Source organism: Lates calcarifer, linkage group LG14, assembly GCF_001640805.2.
Source record: "Lates calcarifer isolate ASB-BC8 linkage group LG14, TLL_Latcal_v3, whole genome shotgun sequence".
Taxonomy (NCBI): domain Eukaryota; kingdom Metazoa; phylum Chordata; class Actinopteri; family Centropomidae; genus Lates; species Lates calcarifer.
Window position 1 is genome coordinate 7587469 of NC_066846.1, and position 26414 is coordinate 7613882.

The 26414-nt window shown below is 41.0% G+C and overlaps 4 protein-coding genes across 9 annotated transcripts; 3 read left to right on the forward strand and 1 right to left on the reverse strand.

The window, feature by feature from the left end:
* Nucleotides 1-303: 303 nt before the first annotated feature.
* On the forward strand, nt 304-5361 carry LOC127143240 (uncharacterized). 4 transcript variants are annotated; one of them, XM_051075524.1, is made up of 12 exons: nt 304-464; nt 569-667; nt 754-862; nt 969-1081; nt 1299-1369; nt 1459-1584; nt 1692-1787; nt 1867-1998; nt 2094-2222; nt 2332-2369; nt 2536-2576; nt 2675-5361. In XM_051075524.1, the coding sequence occupies exons 2-12, from the start codon at nt 625-627 to the stop codon at nt 4690-4692; spliced, it is 2916 nt and encodes a 971-aa protein (XP_050931481.1). In that variant the 5' UTR covers nt 304-464; nt 569-624; the 3' UTR covers nt 4693-5361. The 4 variants fall into 4 exon arrangements, with proteins under 4 accessions (XP_050931481.1, XP_050931483.1, XP_050931482.1 ...); XM_051075526.1 differs by having other exon boundaries at nt 757-862; XM_051075525.1 differs by having other exon boundaries at nt 311-464; nt 574-667.
* A 198-nt stretch (nt 5362-5559) lies between these two features.
* On the forward strand, nt 5560-10261 carry LOC108902281 (uncharacterized). Of its 2 annotated transcripts, none has more exons than XM_018704076.2 (12): nt 5560-5704; nt 5808-5878; nt 5965-6073; nt 6180-6292; nt 6463-6533; nt 6623-6748; nt 6891-6986; nt 7066-7197; nt 7287-7415; nt 7512-7549; nt 7630-7670; nt 7761-10261. In XM_018704076.2, exons 2-12 carry the CDS (start codon nt 5836-5838, stop codon nt 9473-9475), a joined length of 2613 nt encoding a protein of 870 aa, XP_018559592.1. In that variant the 5' UTR covers nt 5560-5704; nt 5808-5835; the 3' UTR covers nt 9476-10261. The 2 variants fall into 2 exon arrangements, with proteins under 2 accessions (XP_018559592.1, XP_018559622.1); XM_018704106.2 differs by having other exon boundaries at nt 5968-6073.
* Nucleotides 10262-11523: 1262 nt separating this feature from the next.
* oxa1l (OXA1L mitochondrial inner membrane protein) lies at nt 11524-16516 on the forward strand. The gene is made up of 11 exons (XM_018704148.2): nt 11524-11658; nt 12452-12586; nt 12795-12917; nt 13012-13312; nt 13439-13582; nt 13695-13780; nt 14007-14171; nt 14395-14499; nt 14634-14796; nt 14961-15041; nt 16260-16516. Exons 1-11 carry the CDS (start codon nt 11548-11550, stop codon nt 16379-16381), a joined length of 1536 nt encoding a protein of 511 aa, XP_018559664.1. The 5' UTR covers nt 11524-11547; the 3' UTR covers nt 16382-16516.
* A 68-nt stretch (nt 16517-16584) lies between these two features.
* slc7a7 (solute carrier family 7 member 7) lies at nt 16585-25401 on the reverse strand. Of its 2 annotated transcripts, XM_018704160.2 has the most exons (11): nt 25123-25401; nt 24523-24586; nt 22633-23249; nt 19726-19851; nt 19365-19509; nt 18453-18576; nt 18268-18371; nt 18022-18118; nt 17741-17890; nt 17435-17618; nt 16585-17347 (listed from the first exon to the last, which is right to left on the reverse strand). In XM_018704160.2, the coding sequence occupies exons 3-11, from the start codon at nt 23123-23125 to the stop codon at nt 17274-17276; spliced, it is 1497 nt and encodes a 498-aa protein (XP_018559676.1). In that variant the 5' UTR covers nt 23126-23249; nt 24523-24586; nt 25123-25401; the 3' UTR covers nt 16585-17273. The 2 variants fall into 2 exon arrangements, with proteins under 2 accessions (XP_018559676.1, XP_018559685.1); XM_018704169.2 differs by lacking the exon at nt 24523-24586.
* Between the last annotated feature and the right edge of the window lie 1013 nt (nt 25402-26414).

Genomic DNA, 26414 nt, shown 5'->3' on the forward strand with positions numbered 1-26414 from the left:
ATGATTTTAACAAATATTAACTACATTTGTTTTTATGGGGATTTTGTAATATGCAATAGATTAATTAATATATTAATTGTGTTTAAATACATGAGCCACAACTAGGAAATGTGGGGTTTGTATGTGCTGCATTCAGGTCCTACACAAAATTCTGCACGTCACAAAATGTCTGACACAAAACTCCTTTCAGTTGCTGAACAATAACAGATAACAGCATCTATCATATACGCAATAATGTTCAATTTCCTTGTTAGTCATGTGAGGCTTCTGCTAAATAAAGCCATATTTCCGATACACCATGAACGCAGCACTCCAGGAAACGTAGGGACGAAAGAGAAAGTGTTTCTGGGGTTTAACTTTGACAGGAGATAGAAATCCTCCTCGTATGAGTCGATAGTAAAAAGAGAAGTTATTTTCCAACAGTCTGCAGGAATGTCTGGAAAGTGTGACTCTATCAGCTGAAGGTAGGCACATATTTACCTACTGTCATGTAGGTACTGTCATTTGTATTCGCTAGCAGCACATTTACGATTGATTGATCAACTGTTTGTCAAACTGCAAACCCCAGTGCAGCTGGTAACAGTGTGGAGGTGGACTGATCGAGTCTCCAAAAAGAGAAGAAAAATGAATTACTATGACAATGATCTACAGGTGTTCGCTCCTCCAGGTAAGATAGGTGCTGTCAGGCAGGTTTATCAGCCACAGTAAAGTCATTTTTACAGTTTGCATGCATCTGAAAAAATCTCCTCCCAGCAGCAAATAAAAAGTACCATGGCCTGTTAAACCAAGGAGCAACGTGTTACTTGAACAGTGTACTGCAGGTGCTGTTCATGACCGAAGACTTCAGAGAGGCTGTGGAAAGGTTCGTCACCAAGTCCAACTTCATGTCATATGATGTGTCTGTTTTAAGTCAGGGCTACTGTGCACCTTTGTATCACTAATGGCCACTATGTCTGAATCTTGTTTAGGTTCACCTGTGGCTCTGATCTCATTGATCATCATCTTCAAGCCCTGTTTGAAGACTTGAAGAAAAGAACAACATACACTTATAACATCACAAAGAAACTGGGCATCGACAGAGGTACATAGAACAACATGTAGCCTTTTGAAGAGGCTTCATGAAGGACCAAACAACTTAAGTTTTCATGGAGTAGTATCTTAAAATAACATAATGTGATTGTCCTGTCCTGTGTCCTGTGGTCAAGAAGTGTTCATTTAAGACCTACAGATACCCATAGTGTTTTTATATATTTGGTTGATGTGGTAATTTTACCTTTTACTTATTTCATTTTAATCAGTGAATGAACAGCGAGATGCTGCTGAGTACTATGAGAAGATTTTAACTCAGACCAGTCATGAAGCATCAAAGGTCAGAGCATCATCAATATTGTAGGAAATTTGTAAGCTACATAAAAAAATAACACTTGTTCATCAGCGTCTGTATTTTTGTGTTTTCAGATCTTCCACGGACAGTTGACACATGTGACCATATGTTCCACATGTCGTGCAGAGAAAAACAGAGATGGGCTGTTTTGGCATCTTCCTCTTGAGTTGGTGGATTCCTACAGTGAAGACTACAGCGTGGTAAGAACCTGACTTAGACCATCATGAACTTGACATCCATTAAAGTGGTCAGGACATCTGTGACAGAGCTGATTCCAGATACAAATGACATGAGTTTGTTTTATTAGGTGGATGGGACCGAGGAGTATTTCAGAGATTTGAATTTCAGCGAAGAAAACCAGATGTACTGTGACCAGTGTGATGCCAAATCTGATGCTACTGTGGTGAGTGATGAGAAAACATGTTTCTCATTCATGTGCATTGAGGAAATTACAATAACATGACCACATGTGTTTGATTCAGAAATGTGTGATGAAGCATCATCCAGAGGTTTTGACGCTGCTGCTGAAGAGGTTTCAGTTTGACTACTACTACATGTCATATGTCAAAAACCCCCGTGTTGTGGATGTTCCCTCCACCCTACACATCCCAGAGGTATACATGTGTACACTTTATATTTTAAGGTTTAATCATAATATTTCTGGTCATTTCTGACAGTAATTTCCGTCACCTTTCTTGGTGGTGTTCAGAATCAGACGTATGAACTGTATGCAGTGGTTGAGCATTTTGGTGGTCTCAGAAGTGGACATTACACTGCAAAGATCAAGTCCCAGGAGGATGGGAGATGGTACAACTTTGATGATAGCAATGTCACACTGGTAAGAACTTTAACTCCAGTGTTCACAAACCACTTTGATGTAAAGTTACATATGACAGTGGAAAAAGAAGATTTGTCTTCTAATGTTTGGTTTTTCTTTTGATCAACAGCTTGATTATCAGCCATCACAGGAGGATCACAGTGAGAAGTAAGTGTGTTATTTGAACTTTCACATTAGTCAGGCTAAGATGCAAAAGAGTTCACTTGAATATATCATATAAGTATAATGAAAGACTGTATTACACCATGCTGCAGACTGTTTCTCTAATGTGTTTGAAAATGAACTTTGTCTCTTCTCATGTTTCTTCCACTAGATCCTACAGCGCTTATCTTCTTTTTTACAGAAAAAAGAAAAGTAAGAGGCATACACTGACAATTTCACTCACATTTACTGTGAATGACTGCATCAAATTTGGTACTTTGCTTTGAATTCATTTGAATCTTGTTTTCTAGTCCACTCTGCAGATACTTGTTCTCAAGGTGACCGGGAGGTGTCAACCAGTGGAGGTGTCCCACCTGTTACCAGTGTCATCTATGACCATGGTCAAGATGCTGAACAGTTTAGAAAGAGAGAGGAAGATGAGAAGACAGAGGAGAAAGTGGGTAATGACCCTGTAGAGCCTGTTTCCAACGACAGAAATGAACAAACAGGAATTAGAGACATGGTCACTGTTGGGTCTGTAGATGATGTCAGGCAGAGAGAATCACACAATCCTCAAGAGAATGATGAGGAAAGCAGAGACTATGGTGATTATCCTCCAGATGCTCACACTGAAAAGGGAGAGCTGTACACTACAGAAACTCAGCCTAGAGAGAGAGTTGATGAACAGGGCCATGACAATGTAGGAACAGATTATAGTAGAGAGAGTGAACCAGATTTTAAACCTGAAGTCAGAGACAGGCATGCAAGATATAATCAACTTAACACACAGGATGAGATGAACAGTGTACAGAGGAGAGTAACTGATGTAAAGACAGACATGGATAGAAAGACTGAAAGTGATAAACAGTCAGAAAATACAGATAAATCCTTGACAGAATACCTAAACAGGTATGAAAAGCATCAGGGCAGTGAAGGATTAGATGATGTTAATGAAAAGCAGGAAGTTGAACAAGATTATAACTGTCAGGATGTTAACGTGGATGAAAAGGGAGACGTGGAGAAGAGGGAAATAGATGTTAAAGATGTAGTGGAAGGAAAGACTGGACCCGATGGACCAACATCAGAGAGCAGATGCCTCTTAACAAAATATGACCTCTGCTTTCCCAAGTCTAGTAAACACAACATGTCAGAAGAAAACCAGAGGTGTAAACACAAAAATGTGCCTGATATAATGGACAAAAATGGAGATGATGAGAAGATAGAAAAAGATGTTAAAGGTGACAAGGCAGGAAAGACTGCAGCTAATAGACTGACATCAGGGGGAAGAAAGCTCCTGACAAAATATGACCTCTGCCATCTAAGGCTTCAGAACAATGGAGGAGTTGGTGACAGTAAACAGAACAGGCCAGAGGATGATCAGGGATGTAACCAGGGAGGCAGTAGCAGAAATGAAAGACATGAGCAACAGGGAGAGGAGATGAGGGGTGTTAAGGGAAAGGAGGAACAAAATAGAAGACATGAATATGCACAAAGAACAGGAACATTCACAACAGAACCTCAGCCAAGAGAAGGTGTAGAGGATCAGGACAAGAGAGGATCAGATGATGATGGACAGAGCAGACCAGAGCAGAATATCAGTGTTCAACACACAATGCTTACAGATGTCGATGTGGAGGAACAAGCCAAAGGTCAAGAGAATAAAGAGGATGAACAAACTGACAACAAAGAGGGCTGCTCTCAAACAGGACTGGAAAAAATGGAAAAATTTACAAAGAACCAGGAAGTTGAAAAGACGACACTGGGGAATTCTAATCCAAATGAAACAACTGGTATAAGTGGGCCAAAGCACAAAACAATATATGTGAAGATAACTGAGGTAGTAGAAACACCTAGTGGTATTCAAAGCAGCAGTCAGATGACGACCACAATAATTAAAACCATTGATGGAATCTCACAATACAGCATTAAGAGTCAGGTAAACAATGAGGGGATTGCTGAAAGAAAATCAGATCCAGAAACAGATGCACATGATGCTTTGTCTGATAATTTTAGCAGTTTAAATATGAATGAGTCACTTTTATCAAAACCACAAAACAGAAACAAAAGAGTCATCGAAGAGGAGAATGATCCAAACAATATAATCTGTTCACGTGCCAAAAAAATACAAAAAATGTCTGATTCACAAACACAAGCTGCAGGAATAAAACGTGCAGTGAAAGAAAAAATGTGCTCACAGGAGGAGAGGATGGTGTTATGTGACAGAAAGAAAAAAAGAACCAGACCAAAAAAACAGAATAAGACGGATGTTTGTTTTTCATTTTTTGGGAAAAGCCAGAAAAATGCAGACCAAGCCTCAAAGGCAGATTAAGGATCATATAAATCACTATTTTAAAAGAATGCATTGTGGTCATTGTGGTGATCCACAAGATTGTACCTCTAGTTTTTAATTGTTGCTTGTCAGTACTTAACAATATTGCACTGATCAGGGATCTGGTAGTTATCCAGCAGTATGGACAGGCTGTAGGCTGCATCTATATTTATTATTGAGTGTGTGTTGGTAGCTCTCTCCTCTGTTTAACAGACCTTTGCTGGTTTTTGCTGATGTAAAATGCATCACTTCCTGTTTACCACAGGATTGTTTGTGTGTAAAGAACAGCCAATGTAAAAGGTTTAATTAGTAAATTATCAGTAACAGAAATAACTGAATGATCAATGATGATTTCTTTGTCTTTAGTTGCTCTTCTTAGTTTCAGTATTTACTGAATGTAATGTGTAGTTTGGTTTCAGACAAAAGATTGTGTGTGGAAACTCAAATGTAAATCTTTGTGATATTTTATTTGAACGTTTGATGTGCTGTCTTTTGGTCTCAGTGTTGTTTACGAGCAAAAGACAGTTTTAAACAAAACTGCCACAAAGATCCTAAAGATTTTCTTTTCTTTTAACGCAGACCTTTGTGTTGTGATTCACCTCTGTGTCACTTAAGAGATTCTGACACTGATATGAATAAATAAAAATATGTCCGCATTGATGAACCTGACATGAGGATTATTATCTCTGGTTAAATTGTTATCTTAATGTTTCCCAGATGTCTTTAAATTTACCTTAATTTTAAAATAAATAGAAAACAGAAACAATAGAAAGTGATTTATTTTACAGCGATCATCAGTAAGGCGCCATTTTAGCAATAAAATGCTATTCAGTTTCTTTGTGAATCATATGATCGTGAATGCAGCATCCCAGCAAAGAGCGACAAGTGAAAGCGAAAGTAACCAGAGGGACATGAGACAGCAGTACTGTTCGCGTGAGTCGATGACAAACAGGGAAGTTATTTTTAAACAGTCTGCAGGAATGTCTTGAAGGTGTGAATCTATCAGCTGAAGGTAGGCTTATGTTTATCTGCTTTCGTGTATTTGTATTCGGTTGCGACACCGTCGCGATTGATTGTCAACAACTTATTGTTGAACTGCAAACCCCTCCGTGCAGGTGGAAACTGTGGAGGTGGAGAGGCAAAATGAGTCACTCTAAAACTGATCTACAGGTGTTCGCTCCTCCAGGTAAGATAGGTGCTGTCAGGCAGGTTTATCAGCCACAGTAAAGTAATTTTTACAGTTTGCATGCATCTGAAAAAATCTCCTCCCAGCAGCAAATAAAAAGTACCATGGCCTGTTAAACCAAGGAGCAACGTGTTACTTGAACAGTGTGCTGCAGGTGCTGTTCATGACCGAAGACTTCAGAGAGGCTGTGGAAAGGTTCGTCACCAAGTCCAACTTCATGTCATATGATGTGTCTGTTTTAAGTCAGGGCTACTGTGCACCTTTGTATCACTAATGGCCACTATGTCTGAATCTTGTTTAGGTTCACCTGTGGCTCTGATCTCATTGATCATCATCTTCAAGCCCTGTTTGAAGACTTGAAGAAAGGAACAACATACACTTATAACATCACAAAGAAGCTGGGCATCGACAGAGGTACATAGAACAACAGCCTTAGAGGAGGCTTACTAAACTTAACATGGAGTAGTATCTTAAACACTTAAATAATCAAGACCAATTGACTATAAGCTAAAATGGTAATTGTATTCATTTTCAAAAAAATTGTGCATAAACACTGATTTCTGTTCCCCCTCCCTCCTGTTCAGTGAATGAACAGCGAGATGCTGCTGAGTACTATGAGAAGATTTTAACTCAGACCAGTCATGAAGCATCAAAGGTCAGAGCATCATCAATATTGTAGGAAATTTGTAAGCTACATAAAAAAATAACACTTGTTCATCAGCGTCTGTATTTTTGTGTTTTCAGATCTTCCACGGACAGTTGACACATGTGACCATATGTTCCACATGTCGTGCAGAGAAAAACAGAGATGGGCTGTTTTGGCATCTTCCTCTTGAGTTGGTGGATTCCTACAGTGAAGACTACAGTGTGGTAAGAACCTGACTTGAAGGGTGTCACGTTTAAAACCTTCCTCCTTGAGTAGACCGTTATAAACTTTACATCCATTAAAGTGGTCAGGACATCTGTGACAGAGCTGATTCCAGATACAAATGACATGAGTGTGTTTTATTAGGTGGATGGGACCGAGGAGTATTTCAGAGATTTGAATTTCAGTGGAGAAAACCAGATGTACTGTGACCAGTGTGATGCCAAATCTGATGCTACTGTGGTGAGTAATGAGAAAACATGTTTCTCATTCATGTGCATTGAGGAAATTACAATAACATGACCACATGTGTTTGATTCAGAAATGTGTGATGAAGCATCATCCAGAGGTTTTGACGCTGCTGCTGAAGAGGTTTCAGTTTGACTACTGCTGCATGTCATATGTCAAAAACCCCCGTGTTGTGGATGTTCCCTCCACCCTACACATCCCAGAGGTATACATGCATACACTTTATATTTTAAGGTTTAATCATGATGTCATTCCTCCTCACTCCTGACCCTAATTTTTCCTGCTGGTGTTCAGAATCAGACGTATGAACTATATGCAGTTGTGGACCACTTTGGTGATCTTAGAAGTGGACATTACACTGCAACAATCAAGTCCCAGGCTGATGAGAGATGGTACAGCTTCAGTGATGACAGAGTCACATTGGTAAGACTTATTACCTCAACTCCAGTATTATTGTGGTCAACAATTAATCTGTTTTTTTTATTTATCATCTAATGTTTGGTTCTTTCTCATCAACAGCTTGGTTACCAGTCACACCAGGTGAATTACCCTGGGAGGTAAGTTTTTATCTGTCTTTCCTTCCTCACTTTATATTTTGCTGAATATGAAAATGATGTTCTCACATTTCTTTCACCAGATCTTGCAGCGCTCATCTTCTTTTCTACAGAAAAAAGAAAAGTAAGAGGCATACACTGACAATACTCATGTAGTATGAATGACTGCATCATATTCCTTTATTAATTGTTTTATTTTCTACTTGTTTCCTAGTCCATGCTGCAGATACTTGTGCTCAAGACGACAGGGAGGTGTCCACCAATGGAGGTTTCCCACCTGCTGCCAATGTTAACTATAACCAGGGTCATGTTGCTGTTTCCACTGACAGAAATGAACAAACAGGAATTAAAGACCTGGTTAGTGTTGGGTCTGTAGCTGATAACAGGCAGAGAGGACCACGCAATCCTCAGGGGTGTAATGAGGAAGGGAGTGACTCACGTGTTATTCCTCTAGACGCTCAAAACAAAAAACGAAAGCAAGATCAGGGGAAAATGAAGGATGAGAAGGGAAGAAAGGGAGGGCTGTTCCCTACAGAAACTCAACTTGAAGAGAGAGTAGTGGATCAGGGCTTTGACAGTGGAAGAGAAGATAATGTAAGGCAGACAGAGGGTCTGGCGGGCAAGGAAGTCAGAAACATGCATGTGAAACAACAGGTTTGTGTGAACACACTGAGCGATAAGGAAAAGGTGGAAATGTATGTAAATATAGAGGATGGTGACAAACAGTCAGGAATAAAGAAAAAACCCTCTACAAAACATCTCAACAGGAATGCAAAGCATCAGGATGCTGAAGGATTAGACGATGTTAGACATATTAATAAAGGTGAGGGAGGTAAACAGGAAGTTGGACAAGATTATGGCTCTCAGGGTGTTAGTGTGGGCAAAAAAGGAAATGAGGAGATGGACATAGATGTAGATAACAGGGAAGGACAGATTGGACCTGACAGACTATCATCAAAGAGAGGAAAGCACAGGACAAGACATGAGCCCTACTGTCAAGGGCTTCAGAACAATGAAAGAGTTGGTGATAGAAAACACAACAGGCCAGAAGGTGGAAGGGGAGGCAGTAGTAGGTCGTATAGAAGTTGTGAACAGGAGAGGAGGGGTGTTAAGAGAGACAAGGAGCAAATGAGAAGAGACGATGAGCCTGCACCAAGTAGAAGATCATCAGAGAAACGACACTTTGATCAGGATGTAGAGAATCAGAACAAGAGAAGATTAGCTGATGTTAGACAGAACAAACCAGAGCAGAACATCAGTGCTACGCATAAAAATGTTGGTGTGGAAGAACAAGTCAGTGAGAAAAACAACAGAGATTCTCAACATAATCAAATCAGACAGGACTCTTCTATTAGACGAGCAGGACTGGCAGGAAAAGGAGGACTGGCAGAGAACCAGAGAGTTGGCAGCGTTGAAAAGACAAGGCCGAGGAATTCTCAAGCTAAAGGTAGACCTGGAGTTATGGAAGCTAGGGTGGAAGTTAAAGAAAGCCAAAGAGGCAGTGAGATGAAAAACACAAGAATAACAACTGTAGAGAAAATCTCACACGACACCATAAAGAGTCGGGTAAATAGTAGAAGGAGTATTGAAAGAAAATCTGATTCAAAAACAGATGAAGAGATCACTGTAACAAAGGACATCTGCAGTATAAACCTTGAGTCGCCTTCGCCAGAGTTAAAGAAACGCAGACACAAAATATTCACTAGAAATGCAAAGAAAATGGGAAAAGTGTCTGATGCAGAAACACAACCTGGGGGAAGAACACATGACGTGGTAAAAAGAGGTGCACATGGGAAGAGAAAATGGTGGCGTTTACCTTTGTCACTGATGAGAGGCAGAAAGGAAACAAAAATGAAACAGAAGAAAACTACTGGATGTTTCTCTATATTCAATAAAAAACGGAAAAATGCCAACAAGAATTCAGGGTAGGAATAAGATGAAGACACTTTGTCCAGGGAAACACAAATTGCAACATTGCACTCGTTAGACATCAGTTAGTAATCAGGCACCGTAGATAGCACTGTAATACTACATATTTTAATGTTTGAGTGTTTCAGTGTTGGTGGTGCTCTCTAGTTCAGTTTGGTTCAATCTGTATTACTTCCTGTTTGCCACAGGATTGTTTCTGAGCAGCAAACATAAAAGGCTTAATGAGAGAGAGAGGGTTGTTTTAGATAAAAGTGATGATTTATTGCATCAGTTTATAGAAGGTAGCACAAAAAGACTAACATGAAAATGTCAAGGCAAAGAAAACAAGGTCACACTTAAGTGAAATTACATTCACTGACTGATCATAATTTTTACCTTTCTCCTTTTCGCCTTTGTTTCCTTGTTTGTTTGTTTTTTTCAGATTTACATTTTGCAGATTAAAGAAATGTGCTGACCTCATGTTTTTTTTTTGCCAGACTGTTCAAAGATTACACATGAATGGATGCCACAAAATGTGAGGAAGTGAATTTCAAATGTAAATCTTTTCTATTAATTCAGTACATGTATTAAATAATTTATCAGTAATATTAATGTAATATATAATATAGTAATAATATTGATCTTTTAAAATTAGATGTTTTTGTAGGATAGATTTTTAATTGTAGGAGAGATTTCTCAGTTGTGTTGTGTTGGATTTTTAAAACAGAGAAACAAGTTTTTACAATAAATGAATATGCAGTTATATGCAGTGTAACATTCCTAAAATAAAACATGAGAGAGAAAATCTTTTCATGGCCTTTAAATCACACAAACATCTTTATTACTGTCAGGTTACAGTTCACTGTTGTAAACTGTTTAATGTTACTAACTTCCCCATAGTCAGTTTGACTCTCGCAGAAGCTTTTTGTTTGTGCCACTGATCAGATCATGTAGACTTTGACAGAACTCTTTGTACCAGGAAATATACCTGAAATACAGATACCAGTGTATCTGACTCAGACACCCATGAGTTACAGAGAGACTAAAAATATCTGAAAGGATCGAGCACCTGGCCTCCACCCTGCTCTAAATGATGTGCGCTGATATTTAATCTTCACTTTTGATTTTCACTTTTGACATTTGCTCAACACTTACAGGAATTGACATGAAAGTGCTGCCATAAATTCAACAGTGAATCACACAGGTCAGAAAAATGCTACTGCACTGCCCTCTAGTGATGGTGCTGTAACTTACACTGATGTTGCACCTGATTCCCAGGGTCCATGATGTCACAGCCGCAGGTGTTTTGCCTTTGACAGGTAATGAAAACACCTGCTGCAGCATTACTGTTTGGTTTCAGTCTAGTTTCAGATTTCTGTGATTCAGTGGTAAGTTAGCATTCAAACCTCTGTGGAACTGGGTAGAGGATTTAAATAGAAAGAGTTTTAGGTGTTGTCTTTAGTCAGCCATCGGTTAATCTTTTCATCCACAGCTTGACACCAGCCACTCCAGATGGATAACAAAGAGAAGTAAGTTGTAATTGTTTCATTCCTAACTTATATTTTGCTCTTTTAAAAAATGACATGTGAATGTTCCCCACTTGATAGAAATATCCAGTTTCTTTGGCTTTTTCTCTTTCTGTTATTTAGTTGACTTCTATGTCACATCATCAAGTCAAATTACTGCTCTATAATTTGCCTCGTTATTGCACATATAAATATGAGGTGTTTTATGTGTATTCTTTGTCCAAACTGCAGTTTAGTCTTTAAACTTGACACAAAGGGCAGGTTGCTTAACTTGCTGTTGCCAGAAATGAAACAAAATGAAGAATAAATAAAGAGTTGAGGGATAAAGTAGCATTAAATGGAAATGATTTAGTACCAAACATACTTAAACACCCACTGCATAAAGTAACTTATTACATTACCTATGTAATTTATATTTCTACCCTCCTTCGAACTCTTCCAATACGTACCACACAACAAAAACAAACACACACCTTTCTTCCTACTGACACATACAATGGGCGAAGTCCGTTGCCAAGAATTGACTCCTCGCGCTTTCCGTAGCAGGTCTTCATTTACCAAGTCAACATGGCTGCCATCAGGAGCGGGGTGACTCCGGGCTGCCTAGCAAGATGTTTCCTGAGACCGACTGGAAAACCACGCCGAGGCACACATCCCCTTTCAGACGTTTGGAGCCACGTAGGTCTTCTTTACAGATTCACGGCTGCTTCTTTACTCCCGCTTCTGAAACAAAGACAGAAACAGCGACTTTCTCCGGCTAACTCGCTAGCCGGTTAGCATCCTCGCTGCGCAGTAATGAGTGCATGCCTTCTGTGTGACTTTGACAGTCAGAGCCTCTCTGGAAAAGACACATAACTCTTAAACCTCCAGGCTTTTAATGGCTTTTAACCCTGGACAACACGAGCACTTTAACTAGAGGCACAGAAACAGAGGCCAAGTTTATTATGACTTTATTGCCACATCTGTGCTACAACATTTCTCCTGGGGTTAAGACACTGTGGCTGCTGCTCTGCTACAAGCTTAGCTGTGGTTTGATGGTCAGGATGGGTTTACACCTGAACCTAGCCAACTAAATCCAGCTGCTGACTCCTGTTTAAACCCCCCAAATACTGCATTCAAGGAGGTTTTAACTTAAACCTGCTGCACACCTGGACCTCTATTTATCAAGCTGGACTCAAGTGAAAATAAGGATAATAACAATGCATAAGATCAAGTAGTATAAGTAGGTTGGTACTTAAGAGGCTTCTTAACTATGATCCTTAGATGTTTGTTTAAAAAAATGCCAGGTTTTCTCAGGTTCAGTAATAGAGTTTAACGTAAACAGATTCTCAAGTGTAAATCCGAATTCCAGTTTAACTGAACCACTATAAACTACTGCCAAGTTAGTTCGATGCATGTTTGTCATCTTTTGTGGTTCATTGTGTAAAGTGTGCACCCAACTAACACTCTGGACCCTCTGTTTTCTGAGCAGCGGTTGCTGCAGAGGTCCCATCTGCACACGGTGTTTGAGTGTCACAGTCCCGCCGTCAGGACTCTGCTGGGCCGCAGACATCATGGGAAGTTCCTCTGGGTGAACGCCGTGGCAGTCAGACACAACAGCTCACAGGTGATTCACTCACACCGAAGCTGCTGGTGACTGATTCACCAGAGCTGTCGTTCACTGAAACGTGTCAAAGTCAGGTCATCGTCATTGGAGCTCAAATCAAAATGCAGAGAGAATGCAGGAAAATCTCTATCCCCCGACAGTATATCTAATTATATCACCCCAAAACAACCCATACTATGTTATAACCTTTCTAACCTGATATTTCTAGATTCCACCTGATAATGGATCAATGGCAGCTCCAGTGGTGGAAGCTCCTGACAGTCCTCCAGTCCTGGAGTCCTCCCCTGTCTCTGACCCCGCCCCTGTTTTCACACAACCAATCACTGAACAGGTAGCTGAGGCTACATGTGAAATTAAATCCTCAACAGGTCGTCAGTTACCTTCTAACTTGAATGATGTGTTTCCATTTTCATTGATATTTTCAGATCCCAGTTGAGACCGTTTCCATGGCAGCATCAGTGGCAGACAGCTCTGCTCCTCCTCCAGTCTTGGATTTCCCCCCTGAGCTTACGTCCGCTGACCCCACCCCTGTTTTAACGCAGCCAGTCATAGAGCAGGTGGCTGATGCTGCACCGACCGCGGTAGAGGTCCTGCAAGCTGCGACCACAGAAGCCACTTTAGCAGAATTGGGATTGGCCGGTCACACGCCTGTGGGACTGATCCAGAACTTGTTAGAGTTCATGCACATGGACCTCGGTTTGCCCTGGTGGGGGGCCATCGTTGTAGGTAAGAACAGCTCAACAAAAACTTTTTGAGTCAAAGTATCAATCAGTATCTGACCTTGCTATGTATGTTTAATGCATCCTCTCTTTCTCTTCTTCCTCTTTCTACTAATCTTTCACTCTCATACAGGAACGGTGGTGGCTCGTATGGTTGTGTTTCCAGTCATGGTGAAGGGTCAGAGAGAGGCAGCCAAGCTGAACAATGTGCTGCCTGAGATGACCAAACTCACCAACAGGATGAGTGAGGCCAAACAGAGTGGAAACAAATTTGAATGTAAATTTTCATTCCTTTCTCCCTCCATTAAACAATACAACAATTCAGAATTGTCTGTGTTGTGTGTGTGTGTGAAGTCTGATAAACTTGTCATGGCTGTTTTATGTTGCAGTTGCCAAAGCCTACACTGACCTGAACTTATTCCAGAAGAAACATGATGTGAATCCTCTCCGTGGCTTCCTGGTTCCTATGGTGCAGGTGAGTTGATTTCTTCAACAGTTCCCCGTTATATTTTACTGAGCTATGACAGTTGAAGAATGTCTTTTTAGTATTTTTGGTCAGTTAAAAATTATGAATCTCAAATTTCCAGTCATGCTCAGAGCACAGTATGAATCTTAATGACTAAAGTAGAAGAAGAAAAGAAGTTTTTACAACAGTTGTTGATCACAAAAATCACAAATCACTTCTCTGTTTGTTCCCTCAGGCACCAATCTTCATCTCCTTCTTCATTGCACTGAGGAAGATGGCGTATCTGCCGGTGCCCAGCATGCAGACGGGAGGTCTGCTCTGGTTTCCAGACCTGACGGCAGGAGATCCTTTTTATATTCTACCTTTAGCCGTCACTGGAACCATGTTCTTCATCCTGGAGGTGAGGCAGCTTTTACTCGGCTTGTCAGAAAGAAAGAGAAGACATGAGCCCTCTTAACTCGTATTTTTTTCCAGATACTTTTTATTACTTTCAAGCAGACCAGAATAAAGAATCAACACAAACCTTAAATTATGAGAATCATAGGACTACAATTGGATGTTTTGAATTTGTGTGATCTTGGATGTTAATGTGCTTCTCCTTGCTAATCTTTTTTTTCTTTCAGTTGGGTGCAGAGTCTGGTGTTGACAACCCCAATCTGAAAGCCATGAAGACTGTGTTCAGGATCATGCCCTTTGTCATCCTCCCGCTCACTATTAACTTCCCCACGGTCAGTCTACCGTTCACTCACATCACCGGTTTAACTTCACCTCACATCACAGCAAAAGGGCACTTAGTACAAGAAAACACATTTAAAACATTTTAACCACTCTGCTGATTGTCTAATATTAAATTCTTCTTCAGGCGGTGTTTACCTATTGGCTGACCTCGAACTGCTTCTCCTTGGGTCAAGTCGCCCTGCTCAGACATCCTTTAGTCAGAAAGAAGCTGAATATCCCAGAGAGGATCAAACACCCCGAGTCTGCTATGCCCAAGAATGACGGCTTCATTGCAAGCATGAAGAAGGGTTGGTGTTAAAAATATTAAACTAAAGCACCAGGACATATGATGGATTGGTTTTTGATAATGATGTTCAACCACAAAGGCATTCATTGTTTGATTCTCTCAAAATAAAAATATCAGGAAATTGCAACACTGATTATTTCTGTCTCGGCACACGTGGGTTTCCAGGTTGGAATAACGCTCAGCTGGCCCAGCAGCTGGAGGAGAGAGAAAGGAGGATCAAAAATCATCTGGACCTCGCTGCTAAAGGTCAGTCCCCCCACTACCCAAACAAAGCTTGACATCCACGTTTGGTTTTATTTTAGCCATGTGTTACTGCAGAAGAAAGTCTGGCTGGAGTCGTTTCTAAACGAGATGAAAGGAACAAAAAAGTAGAAAATGGATGTTGGATGATTTAAAAATGTTGACATTGACAAAATATATGACATTATCTCATGAATTCAATCCTAAAAATAAAAAGTACACAATTTCATGACCCTAAAAACTGAGGGGTAAAAATGTCTTGTATAAAAAACTTTCTGAAATTTCTAAACGAACTGATCAATTAGAAGTTCTTACAAAACAGTTTATTCAAATCTGAATGTTAAGATTTTAGTTAAAAAAAAAACAAAAAAAAACTGGCAACTGTTTTGCCCAAATAATATCCAGGATATAAAACAATAACACATCCTTTATGCCTCGACGCGCAGTTGCAGAACATGTGCTTCCCCTTGTGGCTCTGAGTGTTTTCCGTCTTTGTTGTTGAGCTGTCTGCACTGAGCGCAAACTGATGGAATAATCAAATCAAATACCTCTTCGTACAAGTCTACTCTACTTACGCACATGTCACAAAGATCATTCAGGTGTACAAGAGATTATTGATGATCAATAATCAAATACCTGCCTTGAGTGGAAAACTTTTATTTTCAAAACAATTACAGAAGACGGCTGCACTTAAAAAATGTTTCTTGCTGGATATTCACTTTGCTCCTGATGAGTTACAATCTGAATAAACACACTGAGACAGAAATACATTTTGAACTCTGCAGCAGCCACGGTCTCAGTGCTGCAGATTTGTGTGTGTGCTGCTGTTGAGTCAACAGAGCCTAAAAGTCAAACTCTGACTGATATGAATTTTTGGAGAAATCCTTTATTAAGTTGGAATCCTGGAGGAATAAACAGTAATTTTTAAAGCTGAATTTGCAGCAACTGCAATCAGTGAGTATCTTACTATTGCTTTTTTTTGTTGCATTTAATGTTGTTTTATTGTCAGACTCGAGCTAAAATAATTTGTAGTTGATCCCTCACATTCACTGTAATGTAACATTTTAGTAAAACTGTCAATAATTTACTTTTCCAGTGTCCCAAATGTGAACATTTTGCTTACATCATAGTAAATAAAATCTCTTTTGCAGTGTTTGCTATGGATGTGTTTACATCATAAACATCATCGTTTCTGAAAGTCATTCTGTTCAATTTTCTCCACAGGTCCACTGAGGCAGACGTTTGCCCACAACCCTCTCCAGCAGACCCCTACCGCGGCTGCAGCATCATCTAAAAACAAGCAAGCTCCTGGCAAAGCAAAGCCATATAAGGACATAATTGGATAAATAAGACTGGCTTATAGCTCGATAATATTATGATTTATGTACATATTTATGGATGAAAGAGCAGACAGGTTGGGAAAGGGTTGTGACAGTGTATGTATTATTCTAATTAAAATGTAAAATCTGCCTCAAAACATCCACTTTAGTGTTGTTGTCTTTATATTGGAGCACACAATACATGAGGAATACATGAAAGAAGTCGTTCATATTGTCCACAAGTAATTTTATTATAAATACGTGTTTGCAGCTCAACTGTCTCAAACTTACATTTAACAGCCTGTGTTTGAATCAAGACACTTCAGAAAAAAATGAGTTACTTTGTGTAAAAATAGCCCTTTACTTCACTACACTTCACAGATGTATAAAACTTCATGAACCTTTCCCTCCACAATGCATTTTAATCTCTTTTACTGCTTGTTTTTCTTTGTGCAAATGATATTAATAATAATACCAAGGCTGTTTCTGTGGTCAGCAGCTTTCAGTTTCAAGGATGTTCTCCTGTCCACTTAAACAATCTAACCATACTAATTTGCCACCTTCCATTATGATCAAAAAGGTATTACATATGAGTAATTTTACACAACACTTGTTTTGACATATTAATTAAATAATGCCCTCTACTGTTCTGTGATAGAAACAGGGTTTGATTTCTTCAGGAGTGCATTAAAACGTTCTCTCTGAAGTTGCAGAGTGAAATCTTGCCATCAAGCACCCGGGAGGCATCATACATTTCACAATTTAACTGGGTGATGACAGACAGGTCAGACAGCCGGGTCCAGCTCAAGCCCAAATGTTCGTCCATCGAGGCCGTGTGGTGGCAGCGAGATGAGTTCAGGTTGAGCCTCTTGTGTTTGTGCTTTGTCAGTCTCCGGCAGGGTGTGAAAGCCGAACGTCTCTACTCCACTTTGTCAACATCCATTTCAGTTAGAACGGAGTAGCACACCTTCTGAATCAGTATGCCAGTTTTAGCTGAAAGAGACGAAGACAGGGCAAAGGTTAGAGCGACTTGTGCTTCTGTTGTTCACCTGAATCCAGCTGTCATTGAAAACCGCTTACCGATGAAGCGCCGTAGCCACAGTGGCCTCTTATAGGCCGGAGTGTAGCAGCAGAGGAAGTAAACGGGCACTCCTGACAGGGCGATGCCGATGCCGATCAGGGAGTTGATGGTGTCGCTGTAGAGCGGCACAACCACCAGGAAGATGGTGAGGAGGCAGAAAATGATGGGGTAGAAGAGGCTGAGCTGTGGGAGGAAGAGAGAGGAAAGAGGTGTAGGTCATCAAGTTGCATTGTGGGGAATGAAGGCGCCAGGTTTTGACAAGGAAGAACAATGTTCCTTGTCAGCAGAATATTAAACTCTGTTACCTTCAGGGGTCTCTTTCTGTCCGGCTGCTTCCAGCGTAGATACAGTTGCCCCAAAATGGACAGACCCACAAAGAACCAGTAGCTGAAGCTATAGTAGTTTATCAACCTGAAGACGTCTTCTACACAGAGGTAGATCAGAGCCATGATGCCCTGCAGAGACATGAAAGAAAGAGTGTGAGTCCAGCTAGGAAATGTGGGAGTAAATGGAAAGACAGAACCCTTGGCAACTAAATTAAACATTCAGATAACAGGAAATTAAAGGATGTGGAGGGCTGACTGACGTTGAAGAGCAGGGCAGGGACTGGAGTGTAGCGGTGGACATGGATCATGCACAGGGAGTCGGGTAGGTGGCCCTCTCTGGAGCCCACGAAGAACAGCCTTTAAAGACACAAGAATATGCAACGTGGAGCGGTGATGAGTGATGCTGATGGACACATGTGACAATGAGCGGGGTTTTCGTAACACAGGGATGAAGTGACGGCACAAAGCATTCAACTGTCATCCAGAAAAAGGGAAGAATCACTCACCTGGAGGAGGCCAGGATGGAGGCGTTGAGTCCTCCGAAGCAGGAAAGAGCCACAGCGAAGGGAATAGTCCAGTTCATTACACCGAACACCTGGTCTGCAAACGTCTGGAGCGAAAAGACAGAGGACTCTTAAACAAAAACCTAAAGCTAAAGTAAGGGGATTTATCAGGCATTATAGGCACTTACCACAGCTACAGCATCACTGTCTAAGATTGCATTGATGGGGAGGATGGTGTAATAAGCCACATTGGTCAGGATGTAGATCACAGTCACTATGGGCATGGAAATGGCAATAGCCAGCGGCAAGTTCCTGTAATTCACACAAAGAAACAGCAGAGGGAAGCAAAACAGATGAGATGTGGAGGCTGAGTCTTAGACAGAGCATTCAAGTGATGAGGTGGTTCATCAGGAATCTCCTGGTCAAGAACCAATCAACCTCGTGGCTGAGGGGAGGATAGGGATTGGGATAAAGTTTGGGGGGGGGTGTTTGTCACTTAATCTGCCTGGGAACTCTGGGAAAGGCTTGTGATCCAATCACGTGTGAAGTCTTGTTTCGTTTGATCAGTGTTTGGCTGTGAGTCACAGCAAAAGGCTCAAACACACACATACGTTCAATGTGGTTTCCTAAAGAAACATCACAAACTATCACCTGTGTGTGTTGTTTGCTACTCAGATTTCTTATTGGGGCAGTGCAGCAGATGAGAAAATCACAGCAGCACCGGCATAGAACAGAAATAGTCTCATGAAATTAACTGTAACAATTGTTTGATATAAAACGGGATGATGTTTATAGATTTATAAATACCTTTAACTCATCTATGTCTAAGGGAAGGGTAAGGTATGGTTTTGGTAAATGTAGTGAGAGAATACTTTAATGGCACCCAACATCAGTATATTAAAACTCATTGTGAGCATGTTAGCATGCTGACACATACAGCCTCACAGAGCCATTAGTATGAGTGTAGACTCCTAGTGTTGACAATCAGACAATAAAAACTGTCTATGAAGTGATATCACGTATCCATCATCAAACACACTGGTACCATAAAAACAGGCTGTACTGGCCTCAAAAAATAACTTTATGATGGTCCGTCTTACCTCTCTGGGTTTTTGATCTCCTCTGTGACAAAGTTGAGGGTGTCCCATCCAGAGTAGGAGAACAGAGCCGAGTACAGAGCCAGAGCGATGTCCCCTGGGTCCTGAGATGAGCCATCGAAAAGGCCGTCGAAGTTCTGAGTGTGACCTGGAAAAAAACAAAACCTTTATTTAATTATTATTAATAAATTGCTTGAATCAGTTTCCTAATAACCATATAATAATGTTAGAGAATAATTATTAATCATCAAGTTCTTAAACCAACAGCAGGTGTCATCTAAGCATTTGTTTTAATAATGTTAACATGTTAGGGTGTAATGGAGGATTTAAGATTAAAGATAAGGGTCAGTGGTAGAGTCAGCACCTTGTCCGATCTTCACCAGGCCAGTGATGATGACAGCAATGAGAGCGATGACTTTGGCATAGGTAAAGAAGTCCTGGACTCTGGTGCCCCACTTCACATAGGCACAGTTAACGAAGGTCAGCAAACCTGAGAGAGAGGAACCACAGTAAGGTCATAAATATGTGTTTATTACTTTCTCTCTCACTCACACACACATGTACAGGGAAAGAGAGAGAAACACACCGTTGTCTTGTAAACTAAGTGTGTGCCAGCATGTTTCCGTGTTAGAGCATGGCTGATTTAAGGAAACGCGGCTGCTGACTCAAGCAGACTGGCCTGTTGTTTTTCAGACGAGGAAACAGCTGAGTGCAGCACATACAACCTCTCTCACACACACACACATAGAGTCACACACATTCACACACAGAAGGCCACACAGGTACAGTCATGGAAGTGAGACTAACTTGGAAAGTTGTGAAACCACCGCTGATGATTATGGTGTCCCACTTACTGACCCACAGCCTGGATAACTGATGGGAAAAGCAGCGTGCTATTTTTGTGTTTATTGCCCTCCTTCACTTTGAGCAGCATTGATGTTCTTGGAAAACATGTTTTTGTGCTTCTCCCTGTGACTTATCTGTCTCTGGCCTCTTTATCAGCACATGATCCCTCCTACTTCATAAATGTGGAGATAGTAGAGCAGAGAATGCCTTTTTCATTTTTAATTCTCTGGTTGTTTTGAAGCTTCACACATTTTACACTACTTTTAATCATATTGCGATTTATTCCTGTGAAAAAAACTCCTTGATTGTTGTGTAAGTCATCCTCCTGACATGGACATATTTTATCTACAACAGATTCAGACTCACAGCATTCCCACTCACACACTGCACTTATCAGTCCACGCTGACCTCCACATCACCCAGACGTTTAAAGAAAAGACCAAAACAGAATTACATCACCGCTCTCTCCTCCACATTGACCACCAAAACTCCTCCGGCCACAGCAAAGGGAGGCGATTCATAACACTATCATCTTCCACCACATTGATAGGTAGAGGATCATAACAAGTTTGTTCCCGACAGGACGTCCGCTCAAACACAACAAAACACAATGCCTCAGACAGAGGCGACCGGCGATGAGCGGTGGAGAGGAAGACTGTGCCACACAGAAGTAGAGGCGCAGTGTGTTGACAGTGGAAGGTTAGAAGGGTGGGAGGTGTGAGATCGGGTTTAGGAGGCTGGCTGACTGGTAGCAGAGGTCAAACATGGTCCAGATGTGAGGTGAAATGGGAATCTTTAAAAACTCTTTCACTGGTTCACTAACTGTGAACTCACGTGTGAAACGACTCCTCGATTCTAGATATCAGCTGTTAAGGAGAGAATTGTGTGTGGTGGTGTTTTCTTATTGCTGTTGGATACAAACTTAGATGTTTTTATGCTTTTTGGGAAAGGTTTTAATTCTGCCTCATGGACAACTTTTCTCATAGGTTTGAGATCATTTGAATGAATGATGGTCCTTCACAGTATCTGTGTTACACAAGGAACAAGATGACGATGAGATCCATGACAGCACATTTCCACTAAGAAAAGGGAAAAAAGGCAAATAAAAAGTTTGACCTGATAAAGATGAAAAGTACTCAGTCAATAATTACGTGACTCAAAATAAAGTTTGATGTTTTTACTTATTAAGTTGTAATTGAGACATAGTAAGTCAAACCTATCCTAATTCTGTCTTACTATCTCATGATTTTGATTTTGACTTTGTATTTTTATTTTTATCTTGCAAACATTTATGTCCTTTTTTTTCCTTTTCTTGGCACAAATACACTTCCATAAAAATTGGACCAACTTCTGCTAAAGCTAAAAAACTTTCATCTACCTTGAACTAAGAAAAAGTATTATGTAAAAATGAGCTTTGAACAAAATCAGAATAAAATTGGAGTACAGAGGAACTACAGTCCCTCTCGGACCATCACTGACAGGAAGCAGGTTTAGTTTGGTTTTAAACTTCACTCCTGTGCTGAGCTGTCAGTTTCATGTTAGCCTCTCAGGTCAGAGTCTCCACGTAGTAAGGACTTTACCTCACAGCTATCAGGACTCAGCCCTCCTCTGAGCACTGCTTATCGGTGCGTGGCCTAAGTGTGTATGTGCTTGTATTGAAGTGTGTGTGCGCGGCTGCCATTCAGGTTGGTGGGTGGATGAATGAGCAATGAGTTTATTGCAAACGAGCACAGTGTGTGTATTTTTTTTATCTTGAATATCAGAGCTTATCTGTGAGATATTGCCTTAATAAGCTCTCTGGCTGCTTTTGGCTTCTTGTGTCAGTGTCTGGTTGCCTGAGCGTTGGTATTTCTCTGCCTCTAAAGTTGTGCTCAGTTGCCTCGGTGAGCAATTTTGTGAATTTCTTGTTAGTTTGATTAATTCAGTTTGTCAGCTTAGCTCTTTCTCGTTCCATTGTGTTCCAGTTACCTCAGCAATTTGGGTTGCTTCCATACAGAAAGGTTACCTCTACATTTATGATGAGTTTCTTGTTGTTCCCAGACCAAAAAAGAAGTGATTTAAGTCCATGTTTGCAAGACACAGTGCTGGGATTTCTAAATCATTGTTCTGATATTGAGCAAAATGGCATTTTCCCTTACTTCTCCTAAGTTTTTGGGTTGGTCAGTTCTTCTTTCATGTGATGTGGGTGAGTCTTTCTGCTGCAGACCTGCTGACTTCAGCTGTGGTGTCACCATTTTTCACTTCTCTAGTCCCTAAAGCTCACGTGCTTTGTCTAGATCTGGCTGTTACAGATATCATCACTGATTCCTTATTCTGTAATTCACTTAATCACTCATCCACTGACTCATCTATCAGTTTTTTTTAAATCTCTCATTCTACCCACACAAGCCACAGACACACTGACACGCTCCAGATGTGTACTCACATATACAAGCAGCAGCCAGCAGCCTGTTGGCCAAGTATGGAGCTATACAGGTGGGGAAAATGGGCTGCACCATGTAGTTGGAGAAGGTGATGGCTATGACGGCCTGGCTGGTCGGCTCAATGATCAGCAGTGACGTCCACAAACGGATGAAGGCCAGGAAACCCCCGAAGGCCTCCAGGATGTAAGCGTAGGAGGCCCCCGACTTGGTGATGGTGGTCCCCAGCTCGGCGTAGCACAGGGCCCCGAACACGGAGAAGATCCCGCCAACGGTCCACACCACCAGAGAGAGGCCGTAGGAGGCGCTGTGGATGAGGACGCCCTTGGGTGAGACGAAGATTCCCGAGCCGATCATGTTGCCCACGATCAGGCAGACCCCGTTCAGGAGGGAGATCTCCTTCTTCAGCTTCATGGACTCCTCAGAGCCCTCGGACTTCACAGACGGAGGCCCGCCATTGGTCACCTCCTGTGTTGAGGCGGGTTTGTAGGATGCCATTGTTCGTGTCTTAATAGTTTATTTATCAACTGGAAAAGCGTGGAACTGTACAAGTTTTCAGTCAGAAGCGAGGACTCTTTCGTGTTGAAGTTTCCCTCAGTTATCTATGATCATCTCCTGCCATCTGTGGAGGCAACACAGAGGGTCATAACAGTGATGCTGTTACCATGGAAACTAATTTGTCACAGCAAGCATACAGCAAATACTTGTGTTGTTTCAATCCTGTCCAAATCTAGTCAAACAAAAACATATTCACATGCCACAGGTGCTAATGTAGGGACGAACGCGCACAAAAAATATATATATGACACTAGTGTGGACACTGTTGTATTTGAGTGTGGTTTTGTGGATTGGAGAGCCATTAGGCTGCACAGCAAATGGCCTTTTAAGGTTGAGTGTATTTACAGAGAGAGAGGGAGCGGAGCAAACACGCCGCATGCCTAAAAACACCAGTTCTTCATTAGTAACCATAAGCTAAGGAACAAAAACAGTCTGAGGCACACATTTTGACTCGTGGTCACCCTCCAATCCACCTACACACACACAGTTTGAGGGAGTCAGCAGAGTGGCTGGTCACATGTTTTCCAAAGTTCATAATCCTCAGCATGTATGGAGTTTGATGATGCCACAGACATGTTAGGCAGCATGTTGATTCACCTCCCTGCATGACTGGCTTCAGTAGGTCAGTGTCACTGTGTGTCAATAGGCTCTAACTCGCCACAATCTTATGTAAAACTTACATATTAATGGACTTAAATTTAACTAATGGTTAATGAGGTTTTGAATGAGAAAGGGTGCTTTGTCAAGGCCAAACTTTCAGTGATGTTACATTAGGACAAATGTGTGTTTGGCTCAAAAACACACATTTTTTGGGTGATTTACAGCTAGAAAGACGTCTAAGGATCCAGAATAAATCTGGATAAAAATTGAAAGTTTAGATGTAACTGGTTTCAAGGTGATTTCAAGGACTATTTTTGAGTTTTCGTGTCTTTTTAACTTTTAACTTTTTTATCCAGTACATCTAAATTTAACCCAAGTGACTTCAAACCACCAAAAACCACATGAGACTGATCAAACAACTAAGAACAGTGGCTTAGATTGTGGAAAATTGGAGCGTGGACCCACAGGAACCCAGTGATTTAGATAAGAAGAACAATGAGGTGTTCAGATGTAAAAATTGATCCCAAGATAGTAAACAGAAGACACAAAATAAGTAATTCAGTGGGAGAGATACAGGAGAGTCTCAGGCGGAGAGAGGGTCATCAAAGTAAGTTAGATAAGCTGATATGAACAGGCACAAGAACATACTTTACTTTACTGTAGATTTAATAATTCAGACTGAAAACAGATACGACAGAGAAGTTTGAAGGTTAAGAGTGACTGAGAAGTTCAGATACCTTGAGGTGGCGGCGGCGGCAGCTTGCAGGAGATCAGCAGCACGTGGGTTCATGAAGGAAGTGACTGCAAAGGTGCAAAGGAGAAGGACAGTAGATTGAGTGTCCCTGCATGTGATCAAACGCGTGCCGGAGACACTGAGAGGCGAGGCTCGTACTGAAAGAGGGAGCAAGGTCCAGAAGCTGCTGATAAGTAGTCCTTCATGAGTTACTCAAGGTTACATCCTGGATCCAGAGAATCCTCTCCCGTCAACCTTTTACTATCATGAGCAGTTTGTTTATGAATGTGTGAATAAGATCTGAAAGATGACACTCAGCTGGTTGCAGGATGTCCAGCTCCTGCATAACCCTGACTACTGAAAAGGCTTGTTCTGATTTGCCTCTTCTTCCTACAATGATCATTAAGGCAGTTACTAGAAGACATCCAGATACACGTGGGATGATATTACAGGTTAATAAATGATACACGTTTGAGGCTGAGCTGTAAACTAGGCTACAGCTGTCCTCTGTAATTGGTTCAGCTACATGAATCACCAGGAAAAGCAGAGCAGTGTTGAGAAGAGACAGTCATGTACAAGCGGCTGTTTAGAGGGGGGCGCTCACCTTCTCCAGATGCGCTCGGTTTGGGTCCAAAACGCAGCAGCAGCAGCAGCTTCACTGATCACACACAAAAAGTGTGATATTAAATTATGTATTCACCTCTCCTCGCCTGATCCCCTGTCATCGTCGTGTCTTTCTGTTTCTCTCTGTACTAAGCCTCTTCGTGCGTCCTCCTCCTCCTGTCTTTGCGCTGCCGCTTCCTCTTATTTTGACTTCGCTCTGGGGTCCACCACTGCGCTCCTCAGCTGATGCACTTGTGGCTTTTATGTACTTCTGGTTTCCAACGCGTTACTACTAAGGAAACGAGTCAGAGGTGGGGAGGAGGGAGAGGAGGGGAGAGGCTTTATTGCCTCGCATTGTATCTCCTGAGGGAGTTTCGCTGTGAAATTATGGGGTTTAATTAAATTAACGCGCACATCAAACAGGTGTTATCACCATGGATAGAGGAGCTGTTAACAGGAGTCCTTTGATAAATGTAACTAGGAAAATAAAAGCTGGGCAACGTGTTTAGGGACATTATTATTCAATACAAACTGAGTTAGTTTTGTAAACTGACTCTAATGTGCGGAAGATTCTACATAGACTACCTGGAAAATATTTCTTAAGCAACCTAATTACAGGCTACTGTAATAATACCAATAATATAAATTATGTAAAATTAAATGAACATAAGCAGAGGTAAACGGGTATAATTATTTCTGAATGATTAAGTATGTGCTGTCAAACACTTATTCTTGTTTGGATAACAAAACTGTGGACCATAGCTCCCTCTTGTGGTCTTTCTCCCTATAACTGATGCTTTTTTATAGTTTCCAGTGATCTTACTGTACCTGTTTAAACATATAAATATCAGAGATATCATGTAACATCCCCAAAGAGTTTTTTTCATGATCCAACTTTTACTTTTAGTCCAGTTAAACTTTATTTATTCAGGATGTCTCATTGAGATCAGGGTCTCTTTGATGAGAGAGGTGTGGTGGATTCAGGTCAAGTCAGTGTCAGTCACACAGAGCAGTCATTAGTCACACACAGACACACTAATTAAAATAAAGATATCAGAAAGCAGAACTTTAAAATGTAATGTAATGTCACTGAGATATTTGTGTGGTGTCATTTTAAGATTTATAAGATATATATAAATCTTAATATAACATATTACAGAAAGTCCAGTCTATAAACTGACTACGCTCAGTTTCCTGTTTTGTCTGTCAACTGTGTGACTCATTAACACTTTACTCTTTACACTTTAGCAGCCATATTTAGCATTTAAAGCAGTATACAAATCATTTATAGCA